The 18,309-nt window shown below is 45.0% G+C and overlaps 1 protein-coding gene across 8 annotated transcripts in view; it reads right to left on the minus strand.

Annotated features, from left to right (window-relative positions):
- Positions 1-18,309, minus strand: part of AGBL4 (AGBL carboxypeptidase 4) — a 1,358,157-nt gene that overhangs the window by 116,065 nt on the left and 1,223,783 nt on the right. For all 8 annotated transcript variants that reach the window (XM_045028065.1, XM_045028068.1, XM_045028071.1 and 5 more), the window contains one exon: positions 3,850-4,012. In XM_045028065.1, the coding sequence (XP_044884000.1) occupies positions 3,850-4,012 (163 nt within the window). The remainder of the gene's footprint in view (positions 1-3,849; positions 4,013-18,309) is intronic.

Consider the following 18,309-nt stretch of genomic DNA (forward strand, 5'->3'; position numbering starts at 1 on the left):
GAGCAGACCCTTGGCGCTGCTTTTTTAATCAGCTGCTACCAAACTGCGTGCATGTGTGAGAGGGGTTTTAAGTGGACAGAGAAAACCTTGTTTATTTCCAGGCAATAAACCCACAAGCCTACAATCCTCTTATTATGCCTTGCAAGCACAGGCCTTTCACTGTTATCTACAGTACATGTTATCACAGGGTATGCTGCAGAGCCGAGCTTACAGAACATATCCCTGGTGTTTCTGGTAAACCAGCTACATATCAGTTAGACGCAGACCCTACGAGCCAAACATGTATTTCTAAAGAAAGAAAATAATGAATATATAATAGTAAACGCAGGAAGCTATGTTGGTGCAATGTTGTCTGTAAAGTGAGACTAAGGAAATGCAAAGTTAACGTTTCTGCTGCAATGTTAATTCAGGCTGGTGCAGATTGGTAATATTGTTTATTCCCATGGTTATAAGAGACCAAGATTTTAAGTTTCATATGTTATTGTTGATGTCCTAAAATGTACACCCCAAAACATATAGCATATTTAACGTTGCTGAGTTCAGAGCCTTTAATCTTGTATTTCCTTTTTATTTCAAGTAGGCAACCTCAGGGCCAAAATCTGACCTTGGTTTCACCAGTGTAAATCAGAAGTCACCTAGTGCCTAGTAAAGGTGGTATTTATTTAGTGTGAGCATAACAGTGCATTTTAACTCTGTTTAAGTGAGCAGAGAATGTGACTTTTAACATTATATGAACTTTTAAAAAGAATTATATCTTTGTTTTTGTGTTTTTAAAGAAAAAGAAGCAAAGCAAAGCAAAACAGCAACAACAAAACCAAACAAAAAATCCTCCAGATATTGCCCACACTAAATGATATTAGAATTTAAGTAATACCAGTTAGTCTGACGTTCACACATCTCTAAGAGGTGTCCGTCTATCTAGATAATTATGAAAATGTCCTTGTAATCACAGAACTTTGAGCAAAGTACATGATTTACTGCGACCCGCAAAATGAAAAACATACACCTAGTACAGCCAGACAGAAGTTCGGATAGACAATAAAGTCAATGACAATGCTCTGAAACTGATGTAAAGAGACATATTATTGACATAAAAAGATCTTTTCATCCAATAACAGAAGAGTGTGATATGTAGATATACAGTACAACATCACTATTGTGAACTTATTTATCATGTACATTGAAGTTGCAACAGTGTAGCCAATGTATAGCAGTTTGTGCCAAGCGCGTGAAATGAAAAGATTAAATTCAGTTAGCTCAGTCTATCCATCTGTAAAATGGATTTAATTATACTCCGCTAGTTTATAGGAATATGAGGTCTAATTCATGTTAACAGAGCATTTGGAGATCCTCAGCCATCTAGTGCCAGGAAATTGTATTATTATTATTAATACTTGCAGGACAAAATCCCTGAGTTCGTATGGGGCCAATTATGAACACTGAAGCAGGGGCCAGTCCCTTGCAGTCTCTAGTCATGGCTACAGAGTTCAACGGTCATAAGCACAGCCTCAGCCAAGTATTTGTCAAGCCAAAATTGGAAGCTTTGCAGAATTCTAGTTACAACATATTGCTGCCCAATAAGGTCCTGATCCCACCCCTATTCAGTAAAAAATACACCACTGATTCAATGGATCAGGCCCCAAGAGACAAGTCTTTAAAGGTAGTTACTGTGTCACATCATGTTCCCTTCAGTTTGCTGAGCACTTGAACTCACCTGAAAGTGTTGGGACTTATTATGTTTTCTTAGGCTGTTTGCTTGACATTCTCCTTGAATGCAACCAGATAACAAAAGGACTTATCTCCTCGGAGGTTAATCATGTCTTTGGTTCAGAGCCCTTACAAAACCCTCAACCTCTTGAACTAATTACTGATTTGCCAAGCTGCTTCAAAGAGCAGTTCTGGCCTAATCTGGATGGTGCATTACTATTCATTTACTTTTAGTCACCAGTGCTTTGGCGACAAGGAGAAATCCGCCCTCACACACAGGGCTTGTGTGTTGACAAGCAGAGGGGCCCAGGGTTGTTTAAGCACAACCACTCCACAGATTTCCTTAAGCAGCTCCCCATGTCCTCCTCTAATTGGGATATGGAGCTGATGAGGAAGAACAATCACAAACTGCAGCCTTTAAAGAGACCCTCAGGAGGAAAGGAAATCTCAAACTCATTGGTAGACACTGAACCTGAGTCCACTACCCCCTCACCAAACCCCCTCATCAGACAACCCTACTAGGGTGACCAGATGTCCCAATTTTATAGGGACAGTCCCGATTTTTGGGGTCTTTTTCTTAAATAGACTCCTATTACCCCCCACCTTTGTCCTGATTTTTCACTTTTGCTGTCTGGTCACCCTACTCCTTACCCTATTGGTCTCTAGCTTGTGCTCTGGCGGTTAGCGAGTCAAACCCAGTTTGTGCTACTTTTAGCTTAGGGGTCAGCCCAGGTTTTATGAAAATCAAGCTGCCACCTAAGCTTTCCATACCTCATCACCAACGATAATAATTGTGATCTGGAACTTGTTTCCTGCTCACTGGCTGCTGATGGCAATGATGTATGAAGCCAGAGCACTACAGCTCCATCTGCATATGACAAGTTGATGCTGCATAGATTAAAAAAAAAAAAAGAAGAGAGAGTCCATATACCTGAAATAAAATAAAGGGCTGCTTTGAATAGCAAACCGAGCAAGCGTGACATGTAAATCACCAAGGGAATGCATATTCACAAGAAGCAGGATCTCATTTGTATAGGGACAGCCTGCCTCGCTCTCCACTAAGATTATTCTTGATAAATAGGACTTTTAAAGGGAGAGTAAATAAGCAGTTGTCAACTCATTGAGTGCCGCGTGAGGAGGGAAATTAAAGGTGAAGCTAACACTCATGTTTCTAAAAGGCCAGAGAGCTGAGATAATAAGACAAGTTATTAAAACAGAATCTAACTGTGACAATTCCTCTCTTCAGTGCTGCATTTCTTAAGTGTTCTGCCAGGCTGCTCAAGTCTGTAGCTGGGTTTGGGGAATAGGGAACTAGTCCTCGGAAGCTCTTTACCTTAATTGGCAAAGGAAGGGCTGAAGGGCAAAAGTAAAAAATCCATTTGCTGCACCACTTGGGCAGATTCAAGCCCTCCTGACCACCCACTTTTTCCTTTCACCAGTGAGAAGTGATTTTCTCATCCATAAAATTTGCGAAGCTACATAGGGCCAGAAATATATAATTTTTCCACACGATGAAAGAAGAGGGAGTGTGGGGAAATGAAAATGGAAAACTTCAAAAACTGCATGCTTTTCATAAACATATTTTGCAAGAATGAAAAATGGTTCCATTTCAAATCCCAGAAAACAGAAAGAACTTCAAATTTTTAAATTATTTCCCACCCTATTTTTGACCACTTCTAGTAAAGATCCAGTCCAGAGGCAGCACTTGGACCTAATGGAGCTTTTACGGTCTTTTTGCTATAGACTGGGGACAGGTAAGTCACCTCCATCTGGCACAGAAGAAGCTATGACTCACTGCTAAAGGTGTCTATTGCTCTGGTATTACAACAATCATACAAGTAAAGGGCTAACAGCAAAATAAGGAGTAAACTGAAACAAAGAAATGGAAGGTACATAGTGTGGGGAACAATCTTTTACTGGCAATGGAAAGGACTATTTGATCTAATAGGCCTTTCCCTTCTTGTATTTATATAGTGTGGAGCATCAATATTAAGGAGATAAAAGCATACGGAACAAACACATATTTCCAGTTATGTATTCGCAACTCAGCAAACGATTAACTTTAGAGTAGGGTTTACCTTACGGCATCCAGTTCAGGTGCCCTCAAAGCACTCAAAAGAAGGATGGATTTGTAAAGGATACAGGCTTCTTCTGTATAGGGGACAGTAGAAGTAGTTCCTCCAAGGATGTAGCTGTAGAACGAGACTTCCAGAGTATAGCAATAAGAAGAATGGTCCAATAAGCCGCCAAGGAAGCGTCGTCCTGTCCCTGCCTTCACAGCATCACGGTTGAAGGACGTGCTAGACTGCGTGGGAGAAAGAGACAAGAACTAATCAGGAGAGATCTTGGGCATGAATGTGTACGGCTTGGGAAGGAGATTGTATAGAAAGGTGTGAAATGGGATTGGCAAAGCTCATGTGTCCTGATTCTCATTTATACACTAACCCACTTCAAGGTCCCTTTAACATACAAACGTAAGAATGGCCATAATGAGTCAGACCAGTGGCCCATCTAGCCCAGTATCCTGTCTTCCAACATGGGCCAATGCCAGGTGCTTCAGAGGGAATGAACAGAACAGGCAATCTTTGAATGATCCATCCCTTGTTGCCCACTCCCAGTTTCTGGCAATCAAAGGCTAGGGACACCTAGAATATGAGGTTGAATCCCTGTCCATCTTGGCTAATAGCCATTGATGGACTTATCCTCCATGAACGTATCTAGTTCTTTTTTTAACCTGGTTGTAGTTTTGGCCTTCACAATATCCACTAGCAATGAGTTCCACAGGTTATACTGCCAGAATGGTATAAAGACACCTTAGTGTAAATGAGAATCAGGCACATGGAGCTTAAGATTCTGTTCACATTGCGAATTACCTAACTAGTTTGAGTTCACAAGTCTTTTTATGGTGTAATTTAAATCTTTCGCCCCTGCCAAGGATACCATTCTGAAAGCATAATAGGAAGTCCATGCTCTATATTAGGCAAAGCAGAGCCCACCCAATTCCCCCCCTAAAAGCTAAGCTGGAACAGATGTCTGGGCTTTACAGAGTATATATTGTAAGTTATCATCTCGATCTTCCCCTGTCTGCCACTTCTTTCCACAGACTCTCCTAAGCAAAATGTAAACCCAATGACATTTGAGTTCCAGTCAAACTTTCTAATGCAAGATGTTTGAGTGGGTCTGAAATTAGACCAAAAACATTTGCCCTTCACTAACTCAAAGTTTAACTAGCTTTGGCTAACTACTTATTTAAAAAAAAAAAACCTGCACTGTTCTAAACACAAGTAACAGTGTAAAACACAGTAGATTGTACGATTGCTGAAGAATACAATAATATTTTTGGTAAGGTGGCCAACCAATGAACTTCATAGTCAAACCCTACTTTGATAGACACCATCTAGGGTTTAGAGGAGAGCTCAGTCTCCATTCCTGTTCAGCTTTGGGTTCTAGCGCACTACTTCCAGTGTGGTGATGTATTTTGCAACGTGCACTCTTCTCCTATAGGGATTAGGGCCAAAATGGCAGTTCCTTTCATACAGGCCACTATCCAATGGTGATAACCATTAGGCTGTACCAATTTGGGCTGAACACGAGCCAGTGACTCAAGAGCAAAGACTTACTAGGTCTTATTCTGCTTTGCTCTAGTAGGTTAAAGGGACCTTACATTTCCACCCACTTTGAGGCCCTTTTACATTGCCAGGGCAGTATAAAAGACTCTTAATGTAACTGAGAAATCAGGCTGCTATGTCCATATTAATTCCTGGAGCCAGCCAGTCCTTTTTTACCATGTTTGTTACCCATCACCACAGCAGGTGTTGAGCCCGACTGTTACTGAAAACAGAGAAAATGAGAATTTTATTTATTAAAAATAATCTAGCTGCTCGAGTTGTTCCATTTCCTGCACCTAAAACTGGGAAATAACACTAACATTCAAATGCACAGCAATTTTTGATCAATAGGGTATACAGGATTATATAAACAAAATAAATGCCTTCTGCTTTATTAGGATTCTGCATGTTTTAAAGTCTATCATGTTATAAAAATAGGGTTTATAGGCTAATTGGAATAAAATGGAATCCAGTTTCTTATTAGTATTACATTTAGAAGCTTCTGAATGGGACTTCTTGTAATCTTTGCACTGATATAACTTTTGTTTCTTTGTTTTGTGCTAAAGGATGCACGAAATATATCCCACTTAACATATTCTAGGTGCTTTCAGGGTAGGTTATGCAAGACTTAAATATGCACTGAATATCTATGGGGCCGAGGGAAGTAGAAAGGAAAGTGGAGTTAAGAAGGACTGAAGTTGAAATGAATCATGAAGTTGACATGGAGTAAAAAGTCAAGACCCTCTCAAAAAGGGAAAGCATTTGGACTTCCTCAGAGCTATGGAGCCCAAGACCTTCTGGCATTCGGAGGTGAATCACTCCAGGTTTGTTTCATCAGTTACTTAGAAACATGAAGAGGAAGAAGAGCACACTGAATGCAGTGTTAGCTACTGAACCTTAGTGGACTGCTCTTAGTGGACTGTGCTTCCCATTAAGAGAGAACACGAGAACATTCCCTGACCCTTGTTGCTACAAACGATTCTCTCAGAGGTTGATCTCAGAAAGAAGTCCCAAACATTTCAGTGATGAGTTACCATATAGCTCTCCTTTTGGCCAACACAAGAAAGAAGCATGAAGAGGTTGTGAGGCCTAATGGTTAAAGTAAAGAATTAGGCTCCAAGAGCTCCCTGGATTCTAATCTTTTCTGAGTCACTAGCTCCCTCTGTAACCTGGAGCTAGTTACTTAATCTTCTCGCGCCTCACCTTGGAAATAGGGCAACAAACATAACCTCACCAATAACTAGATGCAGCATTTGAGCTGGTTTCCCTATGGCAAATAAATAACCACAAAAAATTACAGATATATATACATTAATAGGTAAAATTATATATGAATGCATAGCGCCATGGAATCAAGGGAATACCAATAAATTGTGGGATAAAGTAAGACCTATGCTGACAGTCATCTGCTGACCACGACCACCTATGCTATCAGGCAGTAAAATCTCATTTCCAATGGGAGTTACGCCATATTAACCATACTATAGGATGCAGCCACTTGTGATAATGTCTTGGAATAGTTTGGGCCCTTTAGAAACCAATGACAGGTTTCCCCATATACTAATATGAAGGCTGAGTTTACCAATCCCATCCTCTTATCGCTCTGAGGCAATACATAGGAACATCCAGTACTAAACAACAAAGTGCAAGTTCAACCCAAAGTATGGTCATAGTTAAGCAAAAGTGTTCAAAATTGTGTCTAAATTTAAGCACCTACATCTTTTAAATAAGTGGGCCTATTGTCAAAAATGTGGCACTTTCCAGGGCCTACCGGTAAAGTCAATAGATGCTACTGTTTAGAGCTGGTCAAAAGTTTTTGACTGATATTTTACCTGCCAAAATGGTTTCTTGACGGGGAACTTGTAAATGAAACAAAACTTCTCCAAAGATGGAGGAATTTTAAAAAGTTACAGAGTGGAGAACAGAAAACGAATAGAGAAAGGAAATAGTGAAGAAAAAAAAACCCAACCCAAACTCTGGACATTATTCATTTTATTACATTCAGTGGTCAAAAAGTGGGAGAGAAGAAAGGAAATACGCCTCTACCCCGATATAACCCTGTTCTCGGGAGACAAAAAAAATCTTACCGTGTTATAGGTGAAACCGCGTTATATCGAACTTGCTTTGATCCGCCGGAGTGCGCAGCCCACCCCCCACCGGAGCGCTGCTTTACCGCGTTATATCCGAATGTGTGTTATATCGGGTCACCTTATATCGGGGTAGAGGTGTATGGGGAAAATGAAATTTTCAAAATTTCAATTTGTTCAGATTTTGTGAAAAATATCAAAATAAAAAAAGTTCCATTTGAAACCCTGCAAAACGAGGGTTGAAATGACTGAGAAATTTCAAAATTTGTAATTAAATGTTTTTTCCATTTTTTGACAAGCCATACTTCTGGGAGCTCAGCACGTTTGAAAAATGAGGCCATTCATGGACTAAGGATCGTAATGTAAGGCCAAGATTTTTTAAAATGGGGCTCTGCGGGAACACAGGCAGACTGATTAGATGTCCTGATTGCATGATTTGACTGGGCATGTTTTAGAATGGCTTTTTTGGATGGGGTGGAGGCTCCTGCGCCAGGATGAGTTGGACAGAATAAAAAGATATACATTTGGAGACAAACTAGAACAAAGAAACCCCATGCACAGCAGTGGAGCGGTTTTAGCCCTCAGATTTGTACAGCAGAGTCCTCACTGATCAAGTCAGGACAAGGAGAAGGGAAGTGTGAAAATACAGAGCATTTGGCTGGGATGCTGAAGAAATGGTAGAGAATGAACTAATCTGCAGAAATGAAAATTCTACCATGTAGGCAATCTGGGCATGCCAGAAAAAGGGACGTGCAGTTGCACGTGGATTCGATAAAGAGATCAAATGTATTTTTGGTGGGATGAGGTGGGATACAGGCTCAGACAATGCAGGTAATGTCAGTGGTGAACTAGTATCTTGTTTCCCTGGGAGACTCTATTACCCTGAATCCCTTGCAATGCAAAGTCATCATTAAGCAAATGCAGTGAGCACGCACAGCAGGAAAGTAGCTAAACAAATATTTATTTCTCCAAGTCTGAACCACATAAGAGTGCCAACAGCAACAAGAAAGGACAGAATCAGGAAAAAGAAAACCACAAGGGACTTTGAAGTTCTGGAATGGGGAGATTTGTATAAAATCAACAGGAATTCATTATTAACACACATAGGTATACTAAAGCTTGCAGAGCAACTAAGCTTCCTGTCTCCCGAACGTTTCATGTAATAGAAGAACTTCTTGAGCACATGTCTATCCAGAGGGCTAGGAGAAGCCAAACAAGAATCCAGGCTGTTAAAATAACGAAGCAGGTGGGAAGCCAGGATACAGCAAAACAGAATGGCAAGCGTCATGATCACAAAGTCATCCTTGCCCATTCCACCCCTTTTGAGTCTGCCTGTACCAGACCTGGTGCGGCCCTGCTCTAAAGGGATTATTACTAAGTGAGATGTCAGCACCTCCTGCGTGCCTCCGAGCTGTGCATCACAGGGCATCTCTGCATCTTTAAGGGGTTTTGAGGCTGTGGCCGTCGCAGGCCAGGGATAAGAGTGGGGTCAAGCCAGTGGCTTTAAGATTATGAAGATCTGCTAGCATTCCACTATGGAAAAGGAAGTGCCAGCAGTTCAAATAAGCCTGGCTGCATGTCTGCCCTGGGAAGAGTGTAAGGAGCACGGTTACTCCCCCTGGATGGGCTACATGCTTCGATCCTAGTGCTAGGCTGCTACTTCCACTCCTGCACAGGTGGGCAGGAAGTGGGTGGAGCCTAGGGTCTGTTCCCCCAGTGACTGGCCAGGACAGCTGAAAAAGCATGAAAGGGGAGCTAGACTAATAAAAGGCTGGCACAGCTTACTTCCCCCACGGATCAAGGGAGCAGCGGGGACCAAACTGGGACTCTCTGAGGCCCTGCTCCTGAGACAGTGCAGTTTCGCAGTGCATCTTACTCAGGCTGGACTACAAGCTGCCAATCCAAGACAAAGAGAGTGAAGGAACACTGAATATAGACAGGAACCAGATGAAGTAAGAAGGAAACCATGCTGTCATCAACCAACTTGAAACCTGGTTGCCACTAGCACAGTCCTGAATGCAATGTTGATAGGGCCTGAAAGATCAACTTTCAATATAGCAGAGCTAGTCAAAATATAATTCCCATTTTTCCCCGAAATTAGATTTTGAGATATATGACATACAAAACATCCGTAATCCATGTCTTACTGTGTAATATTCCACAGCATGGGTGTACACATAGACAGGGTTAGATGGAGGATAATAAACCCACCACAAAAACTCTTGTCAAAGTAACCTGAATGGCCACATGCTCCAAATTATCTTTGACCTCGTTTGCAATGTCCGCACTCAAATTCTGCACGTTATCACTTGTGCATGCAAAGGAGATCTTTTCCAAATAAAAAAAAACTTGACTTGAATACACACATAGGTTACTGAGAATAAATTCTGTCATTTGCACACGTAGGTGAATTCATGCACAGATTACATATGCAACATTGGCAGCACACGCACATACAATCCGTTTTGACCATTTGTCCTGATGGGTTAGATGGAGACCCACAAAAACAGAGGAATTCAGAGTTAAAGATATATTGCTGCCTTTAATGCTCTTTGTTATGCTTTGGCATTACAGGTAATTATCGAAGATATGCCAGTTTATCCCATCTCATGTTTCTTTTGGAAAGAAAGTTATATTTTGCAGTGTCTCCTGTAGGGTAATAATCCCTATATAGGACGCTCATCTTTTGCTTGCTCAGTGGTTGAGCAACAAATGTGTTACCTACTGGGATAAACCAGGATTATGCATACAAATTGTCCTGTGATCTTTACACATCATCACCAGCAATGGTCAAGCATAATCATTACTCAATTAGAGCATCTCTGAGGTGATCCATTAATGCTGTACACAAATGACCTCTGTGAAAAGAATACTCAGATTTCTTAAACTGGGTTCACCTCTCTGAACCCGCTGCTCATAGTCCCAGAATGCTTAGCATAGTGAAAAAAATAAAAAAGATTGTTGTTAGAGGACAAAAAAAGAATGACAGTTGTCATAAAGGAAGAATACAGCTGCCATTGGGAGATGGACTGAACCCCACGGTGCACCAAATCCATCTCAGCGAAGAGTTTTACACCATCATCAGTAACTCCCTCCCTCTCCAGATCTTTCTACCGAAGTCTGGGAAAGTTGGACATCTTTGCCAAGGAAGATTGTAAATAGTGGTATTACAAATTGTTACTCTTTTGCTATCCTCCCAGCAGTGTATTCTAAGAGGGGGGCAACTGGCAGCTCTCTTTCACCTTATGGATTGAACTAATTACTTCCATGGTGTGCCCAGCAGCCGCTGCTCTGACCCTGCTAGTCTCGCAGTCGGTAGCCCATCAAGTAGCTATCTCCTTACTTTTCCGAAAGCAACGAGGAAGCTTCATACTTCTAAGCCAACTTAACTATCTCCTCATGCCAGCTCCATTAACTCTCTTAATCGACTGGAAAGCATCTGTTTTAGTGTTTCCCATGATAGCCTACCGACTCCGTGTGGAAAAGGTCTGGAGATATGGAAACCCTGGAATCCAGGAGGCAGACTTTTTGCTTTATTTCTTTTAGAGTGAAATGTAGCCAGCCTCTGAAACACAGAGGAGATTGCTTAAAACGAAGGGAGATAGCAGCAGAAGTGGGAGGCTGATTTGAAGGAGGTGGCAAGTAAAAAGGAAGGATGCTGGAAGCAGAGACGTGATATACTGTGAACAGAACTCCAATTACTCAGACTCATGCGCATGTCTCACCCCCACACAGTCTCAGGGCGTTTCTGATGCAGAGAGGGAGACGTATTTAATTTCTTAGAATAACTAACTATTGCTGAAGTGCAGGAGATTTGAAAGGTCAGGTGTAGTTCGAATAAGCATGCCATAGTTTGGAGCTTTTCCAAACTCCTTTGGGGCAGCAGAACCAGGCTAGAATGCCTATAACAGGGGTGGCCAACCTGTGGCTCTGCGGCTCTTCAGAAGTTAATATGTGGCTCCTTGTACAGGCACCGACTCCGGGGCTGGAGCTACGGGTCCCAACTTTCCAGTGTACCGAGGGGTGCTCGCTGCTCATCCCCTGGCTCTGCCACAGGCCCTGCCCCATCCCACCCCTTCCCACCCCCTCCCCTGAGCCTGCCGTGCCCTCGCTCCTCTCCCCGCCCCCCAGAGCCTCCTGCACACCACAAAATAGCTGATGGAGAGGTGCGAGGAGGGAGGGGGAGGTGCTGATCAGCAGGGCTGCCGGTGGGTGGGAGGTGCTGGGAGCGGGGGTGGGGGAGCTGATGGGGGGCTGCTGACGTATTACTTGGCTCTTTGGCAATGTACATTGCTAAATTCTGGCTCCTTCTGAGGCCCAGGTTGGTCAACTCTGGCCTATAAGAATGGGCCTTTCCCCACAAGATTCTGGTTCTTCCTGACAACAGCTGGGAAGATAGCGTGTCTCACAATATTTGGGGCCTGGCATTTCCTGCTTCCAGCTGGAAGCAGGAAATGCCAAGGTGGGCAGCAACAAGAGAATTAGAGAAATTGTCTGACTTATTTCAAGCCTTGCAGTTGACAGTCAGAGAGGGTTCATGGGAAGGTTCTGATTTGATCTGAACCCGTTTGCCCAGCCCTAAGAATGAGATTGGCATAGGCCTGAACGCACACCTCAGAACCAAAGATCCTCAAACTGTAACAAGCTTTATCAGGTTCTACTGAGATGCCTCATTTTTCTTTCTTCCTACTATTCAACATGAAGTACCCAGCAATACAGCACTGCAATCACATTGCAGGACCGACATAAACACAACCCACACTGAGCCACTCTCTGAGGATTTAAAGTGTGATTCTACTCAGAAAAAAGATGGTTAAAAAAAGCACTTTGTTACTGCACACACTGATATTCTCCCTAAGGGGACCCATTATCCCTTTTTTACGCCAGCACAACTCCTACTAGAATTAATGGGAGATACACACATGCATCAATGGGATATCAGAACCTTTCCCCTCTTAAGTGCCTTCTGAGTCATGCCTGCTTAAGTTTGCTGACAAAAACAGATTGTTTTGTCTGGTCAGCAGCCCAGAGCTGTGAAGGAGGGAGCTGTTATGCGCTCCTGTCTCATGCATCATCAACAAACGGCCAAGTTACGTTCTGACTCCAGAATCTCTGTGGCTGAAGGAACTAATGCTGTCCTCCATGGAAGTGAATGCAACTGGAAGCCAAAATAAAGCATATTTGCAAATAGCGGGTGGACTGATCAATTCTAAAGCCAGAAGGGACCATTATGATCATCTAGCCTAACTTCCTGTATAGGACAGGGCACAGAACTTCCCCCAAAGTAATTCCTGGAGCAGATCTTTTAGAAAATCTCCCAATCTTGATTTAAATATTGAAAGCGATGGAGACTCCACTACGGCCCTTGGTAAGTTGTATTCAATATACAGTCTGGAAGCACGCTAGGCATAGCGCACAATGCAGGAGGCAGCTGGTGGTTGAGCCTGGTGCAGCACGAAGCCTGGTAGTACGTGTTTGCAGGGTGGCATCCACGCTTTCTAATTATTTCCAGTCCTTCAGAATTCCATCAGCGACAGTCTCTCTTTTGTAAGCTGTTGTAATAGGGTCTGACCTCCTCCACCACTGGACTCTCCCAGTGCCTCTATTTCCATACTCCTGGGGTTTTCCAAAACGGTCCCAGTCACCCATGCAAGTGTAACCCCCACCCCTTCTGGGATCTAGTTTATTAAAACAATGCAGATCAAAAACAGGCCTGCAGCAACCTCCAGCTGGGTCTTCCCTTGTTCGGTCAAGGGCAGCCTCATGGGTCTCAGCAGTCCACTGTAGCCTGCTGATGCAGACCGATACAAGGGGGATTCGCTCCCACACTTGTTGGAAGTCCCAGCCTGGCCACCTAAACCAATGCAACTGTCTCTTCCCTTTATCACCCCTCTGCATTATCTGTTACAGACTCGTGTCTTCTAATGAAACCTTTCCTCAGGGCCTCCAAATTCCCTCTTTTATTCCTGTCCCTCACTGCAGGTAGCACCAGCCAGGGCTCCCTCTAACTGGAGTGGGAAGCCCCTTCTCCGGTCGTGTCTGACTCTGCGTGCCCTATAGAATCCGCCTTACAGATCTCTCATCTGTCGGTCTCTCTTCCAACTGAGCAGGTTCCTTTTTATGAGAAACACCATCCCTGGCTACCATTACGTGCTGCCTGGTCACCCGTCTCATCCATTGGCTGACAAACCCATCACCGGGCAGGCAGAAAAGTCGGCACAGTTGGAGCTGAGCCCAGCTTGCCGTAAAGGCCGAGCCCACCCTGTGACAGGTGCTGGTTAGGTCCATACGTTCTATAAACGCCTCTCAGCCATAATCAGGAAAAGAAGAGCTGCTCTTTGTAGAGACGACCTCTGCTCCACAACACGCACCCTGCTGCTGAAGAAGCCAGAGTTGGCATTTTGTAGTATTCTTTTGAGCTGATGATCAATACTGTTTAATACCGTGCAGCTCTGGGGTCCTCACTTCCCCGGCTTGTCAATGAAAAATGAGACACTGCCTCAAAAGATGCACAAGAATATCCTGTAGCAATTGCCTGAGGTGCTACAGGTTACAACAGAGGTATGAGTATTGGAGGCGAGAGGGAGGGCATCCTGGCAGGGCATTGACACACATTTCGGACACTGCCACAGAGACAGACAGACAAGAAGGCACAGCTACCACAGAAGCAGCAACCTAGCTAGAATAACCTATTGGGAAACTGATAAACCCATCATTAAATGACAAGCCCACAATTAATTCCAAGGCGTGGATGGCGAGATCACAAGCTGCTCTCAGGCAGGGGCACTGGAAAGCTATGCTGGGAGACTATGACTCTGAATCTCAAGATCCTTCTGGGTTCCCCCCTGCTCCAGGGAGGGAATAAACTATGCTGGGTCAGAGCCTGATGCAGGATATGCTCCCCAAAGCACTGGCAGTATCCAGCAGGTTTGGGGTTCCCGGGAGAGGGGGTGTGTGTGTGTGTGTGTGTGTGAAAGCTCCACCCATTTCCCACCCCCTCTGTGCCAGGAAAGGCTTGGGAAAGTAGTTGCCCCATGGAGGCGCGGGCGAGGCTGCAGATAGACTTAATAATAAGGAACTGGCTATGTACTGTGCAGGGGCGGCTCTACGTTTTTGGCCGCCCCAAGCAGTCATGCGCGGGAGGCGCCCCGGAGCCGCGGGAGCAGCGGACCTCCCGCGGGCATGACTGCGGAGGGTCCGCTGGTCGCGTGGCTCGGCTGGACCTCCCACAGCTGCGGGCGGTTCGCTGGTCCGGCGGCTCCGGTTGAGCTGCCGCAGGCATGCCTGCGGGAGGTCCAGCCGAGCCGCGGGACCAGCGAACCGTCCGCAGTCATGCCTGCGGGAGGTCCGGTCCTCCCGGGGCTCCGGTGGACCTCCCGCAGGCATGACTGCGGCAGGTCCGCCGGCCCAGCCTGCCGCCCCCCCCCCCGGCGGCAGGGAACGCCCCCTACATTTTGCCGCCCTAGGCACCAGCTTGTTTTGCTGGTGCCTAGAGCCGCCCCTGGTACTGTGGTAATGACTAGGACTCGGTTGCACAAGGTGCTGTCCATCCACATCTAACAGCCCTGTGATGCTGCACTCGTCAGGCCACAATCCAGCCCCAGATGGTTGATTAAAGTAATGGTGAATGTCTGTGTAACTGTTACTTTACCAGATTAAGTGCTAATAATTTTAGAGTAACAGGAAAGCTGTTTCACCCTCAAACATACAGGATTTCTTCCCCTGTGGTTTTAAAAACAATGCATTTACAAGCAAAATAAGAAGAAAATAGCAAAAACAAAAACAAACAACAACAACTGCATAGCTCGTGGGTGTTTATTCCCCCCCCCTTAGTGGAACAGATTAATTCAAAGATAAGCCTCTGGGTAACATGGGGCTGGACTGATTCACTATCATGTGACAGATCAGTTTCATTTGGCCAAAAATCTCCAGAGGGCAGCGTTCTTGGGAGACTCAGACATACACACTCAGAAACATACAGTTTACAGACTGTTGCCCGTGTCACCATAAACACCCCCCCACTTCCCTCTCAAAGTATAAAGCAGCATGTCCAAGGAGCAGAGAACAAAAATGTATCCCAAAGGGGAAACAAATAAATAATGGATATATTAGTCTTCCTGGAGATGCCACTGGTATAAGAAAACAACCAGAGCGTTAGAATCATTTCTATTGTGTTCTGGTTTTGAGAGATTTCTGGGGAGATCTGTTTGTCTTGTACGATGTTGACAAAGCCTTCCTGAATGCAGCAGTCATTGGTATTCCAGTGACAAGTGAGTTTTGTCTAAATGACTGAAAGATACGTAGAAGGGATGTATCCCTGCGCTGGACAACCAGACACACCTGTTCCCCCTGATCCCATTTGCAGTACTAACTGCCCCTGCCCAACTCCAAAACAACTACCCTTCTGATCCTTTGCTTGGTCCAGCACTTGTCTCCTGGGATTAGCCCCTGCATTGGTCCACAGCACTTCCTTCAGTGGTGCCCCAGAATGCAGAGTGATTTCAGAGATTAGTGCTGTGGATCACAAGATTACAGAACAGGGTGTCCAGCATGCGATGGCATTGACAGACTGGGGCAGCTGTCGCTAGCACATGGGAGAAGGCTTGTGGAATGGTGCAGATCAAGGAAGGCTGTAAGGAAGGATAGAGGGATGGATGTGGGGGAGGAGAGAAAGAAAAGAGTTTTATTATCACCATCAGGAAGCAGCTGAGGGACGAGAAGCTCAGATGGAGTGGGTGAATGAAGACACGAGAAGCAGTGAAGAAAACGGGACTGCAGGAGCTAAAATTCAGCTCACTAATTTAAGTGTGTCACCAGTTTGCCTCACCCAGGGGGGTGTCTTGTGAAGTCAGCTCACCTGGTATTCAATAAACAGACCAATGTCTAACTCAGGTTGGCCCACCTTACACACCCACAGTGTGAATCAAGAAGTCTCTCGGTGACCTAAACACAAAGTGTGGTCAGCAATGGGCCCTGACCAGGCCTGCTTTCTTGGGTTATGGTGGAGAGAACACCCTTTTTCCCCTCTGTCAAGGTTCCTCCCCCACTCTGAACTTCAGGGTACAGAGGTGGGGACCTGCATGGACACTTCTAAGCTTAATTACTAGCTCAGATCTGGTAACACTGCCACCATCCAGAAATTTCAGTGTCTGGATCACTTTCTGTCCCCCCCAAAACCTTCCCCTCCCTGGGCAGCCTTGAGAGGCTTTTTCACCAAGTTCCTGGTGAACACCAATCCGACCCCTTGGATCGTAACACAAGGAGAATTTAACCATCCCCCCTCCCTTCCCCCACCAATTCCTGGTGAGTCCAGATCCAATCCCCTTGGATCTTAACACAAGGAAAAAATCAATCAGGTTCTTAAAAAGAAAGCTTTTAATTAAAGAAAGAAAGGTAAAAATTATCTCTGTAAAATCAGAATGGAGAATACTGTACAGGGTAATCAGATTTATATAGCCCAGAGGAACCCCCTCTAGCCTTAGGTTCAAAGTTACAGCAAACAGAGGTAAAATCCTCTCAGCAAAAAGGAATATTTACAAGTTGAGAAAACAAAAATAAGACTAACGCCTTGCCTGGCTATTACTTACAAGTTTGAAACATGAGAGACTGATTCAGAAAGATTTGGAGAGCCTGGATTGATGTCTGGTCCCTCTTAGTCCCAAGAGCGAACAATCCCCAAACAAAGAGCACAAAAAAAAAAAGAAGACTTCCCTCCACCAAGATCTGAAAGTATCTTGTCCCCTTATTGGTCCTCTGATCAGGTGTCAGCCAGGTTTACTGAGCTTCTTAACCCTTTACAGGTAAAAGAGACATTAACCCTTAACTATCTGTTTATGACACCCTCCCTAGGCTTCACCCAGATACTGCTCTTTGACAGAAGCAACCAGCCCTTTTCATTTGGTCTGCTGGGCCCTGATTGGTTGTTATCTGCTCCCAGCCCTTCTAGCCACTGGAGGACCAAGTCTTGCTGGTTTCACCTGCAGATGACTTGGAAGGCCCTTCAAGGCAACCCTGACGTTCCAAAACTTGCTGATATGGACCAGGACATAGGCGGTCTGGCTTAGCGGTCAGAGCAGGAGTCAGGGCTAGTGAGTGGAGCATGAATCCAGGTTGGGGAGTGAAGCCAAGAGTCAGCACCAAAGTCAACTGGCAGTTACCAGAACCAGGGGTCAAGCCAGAGTCAGAGCTTGGAGTTGAAGCTGAGGTCAGACACCAAATGCCAGAGCCAAGGATCAAACCAGAGTCAAGGTCAGAAGTCAGAGTTGGAGCCAGGGCTGGTCACTGAGGATTGGAGGTGACATGTAAGGACTGGAGGAGAGGCAAGGATCAAGCAGAAAGCAGGAGCATGGTGGGAACAGGGGCAAAGGCTGGATTCAGGAACCCAGCAGGAGCCAGGAACAGGGTTGGGTGTTGGAAGCAGACACAAGCAGGGCCCAATGCAGTCACAACAGGAAACCACCCTACTGCTCAGACAAATGTCCTGTTCCTTCTCCTGGCTTAAATAGTGTAGCTGGACCAATCGGTGGAGCCGAGCGAGCCTCCAATCACATCTTCTGCGGGTGGTGCCTTGGCTGAAGCTATAGCCCCGGAAGCTTCTCAGCCTACCTGGTTTCAGTAGTCACTGGGTGGAGCCCAGGATGTGGCAGCTGTCTGGTCACTCCCAGGCCTGGCTTCAAGACCCAGGACATCAGGCTTGCTGCCCTTCTTTTCTTAGAGAGCCGCTTCCCGGGGAAGAGCACAGCAAGGGAGTGGGATCTCCGGCAGCGAACGGCTAGTATATTGCCATCACTAGCTGCCTAACTTCTGGCATCCAATTTTAAAAATGGAGGCCTCAACCTCTCTGTCCCGCAGTTGCCTCACCTGTGTGATGGGGATAAGGGCTTTGAGATAAAAGGCACTGCATTAGT

This window comes from Mauremys mutica, chromosome 8 (genome assembly GCF_020497125.1).
Source record: "Mauremys mutica isolate MM-2020 ecotype Southern chromosome 8, ASM2049712v1, whole genome shotgun sequence".
Lineage (NCBI taxonomy): Eukaryota > Metazoa > Chordata > Testudines > Geoemydidae > Mauremys > Mauremys mutica.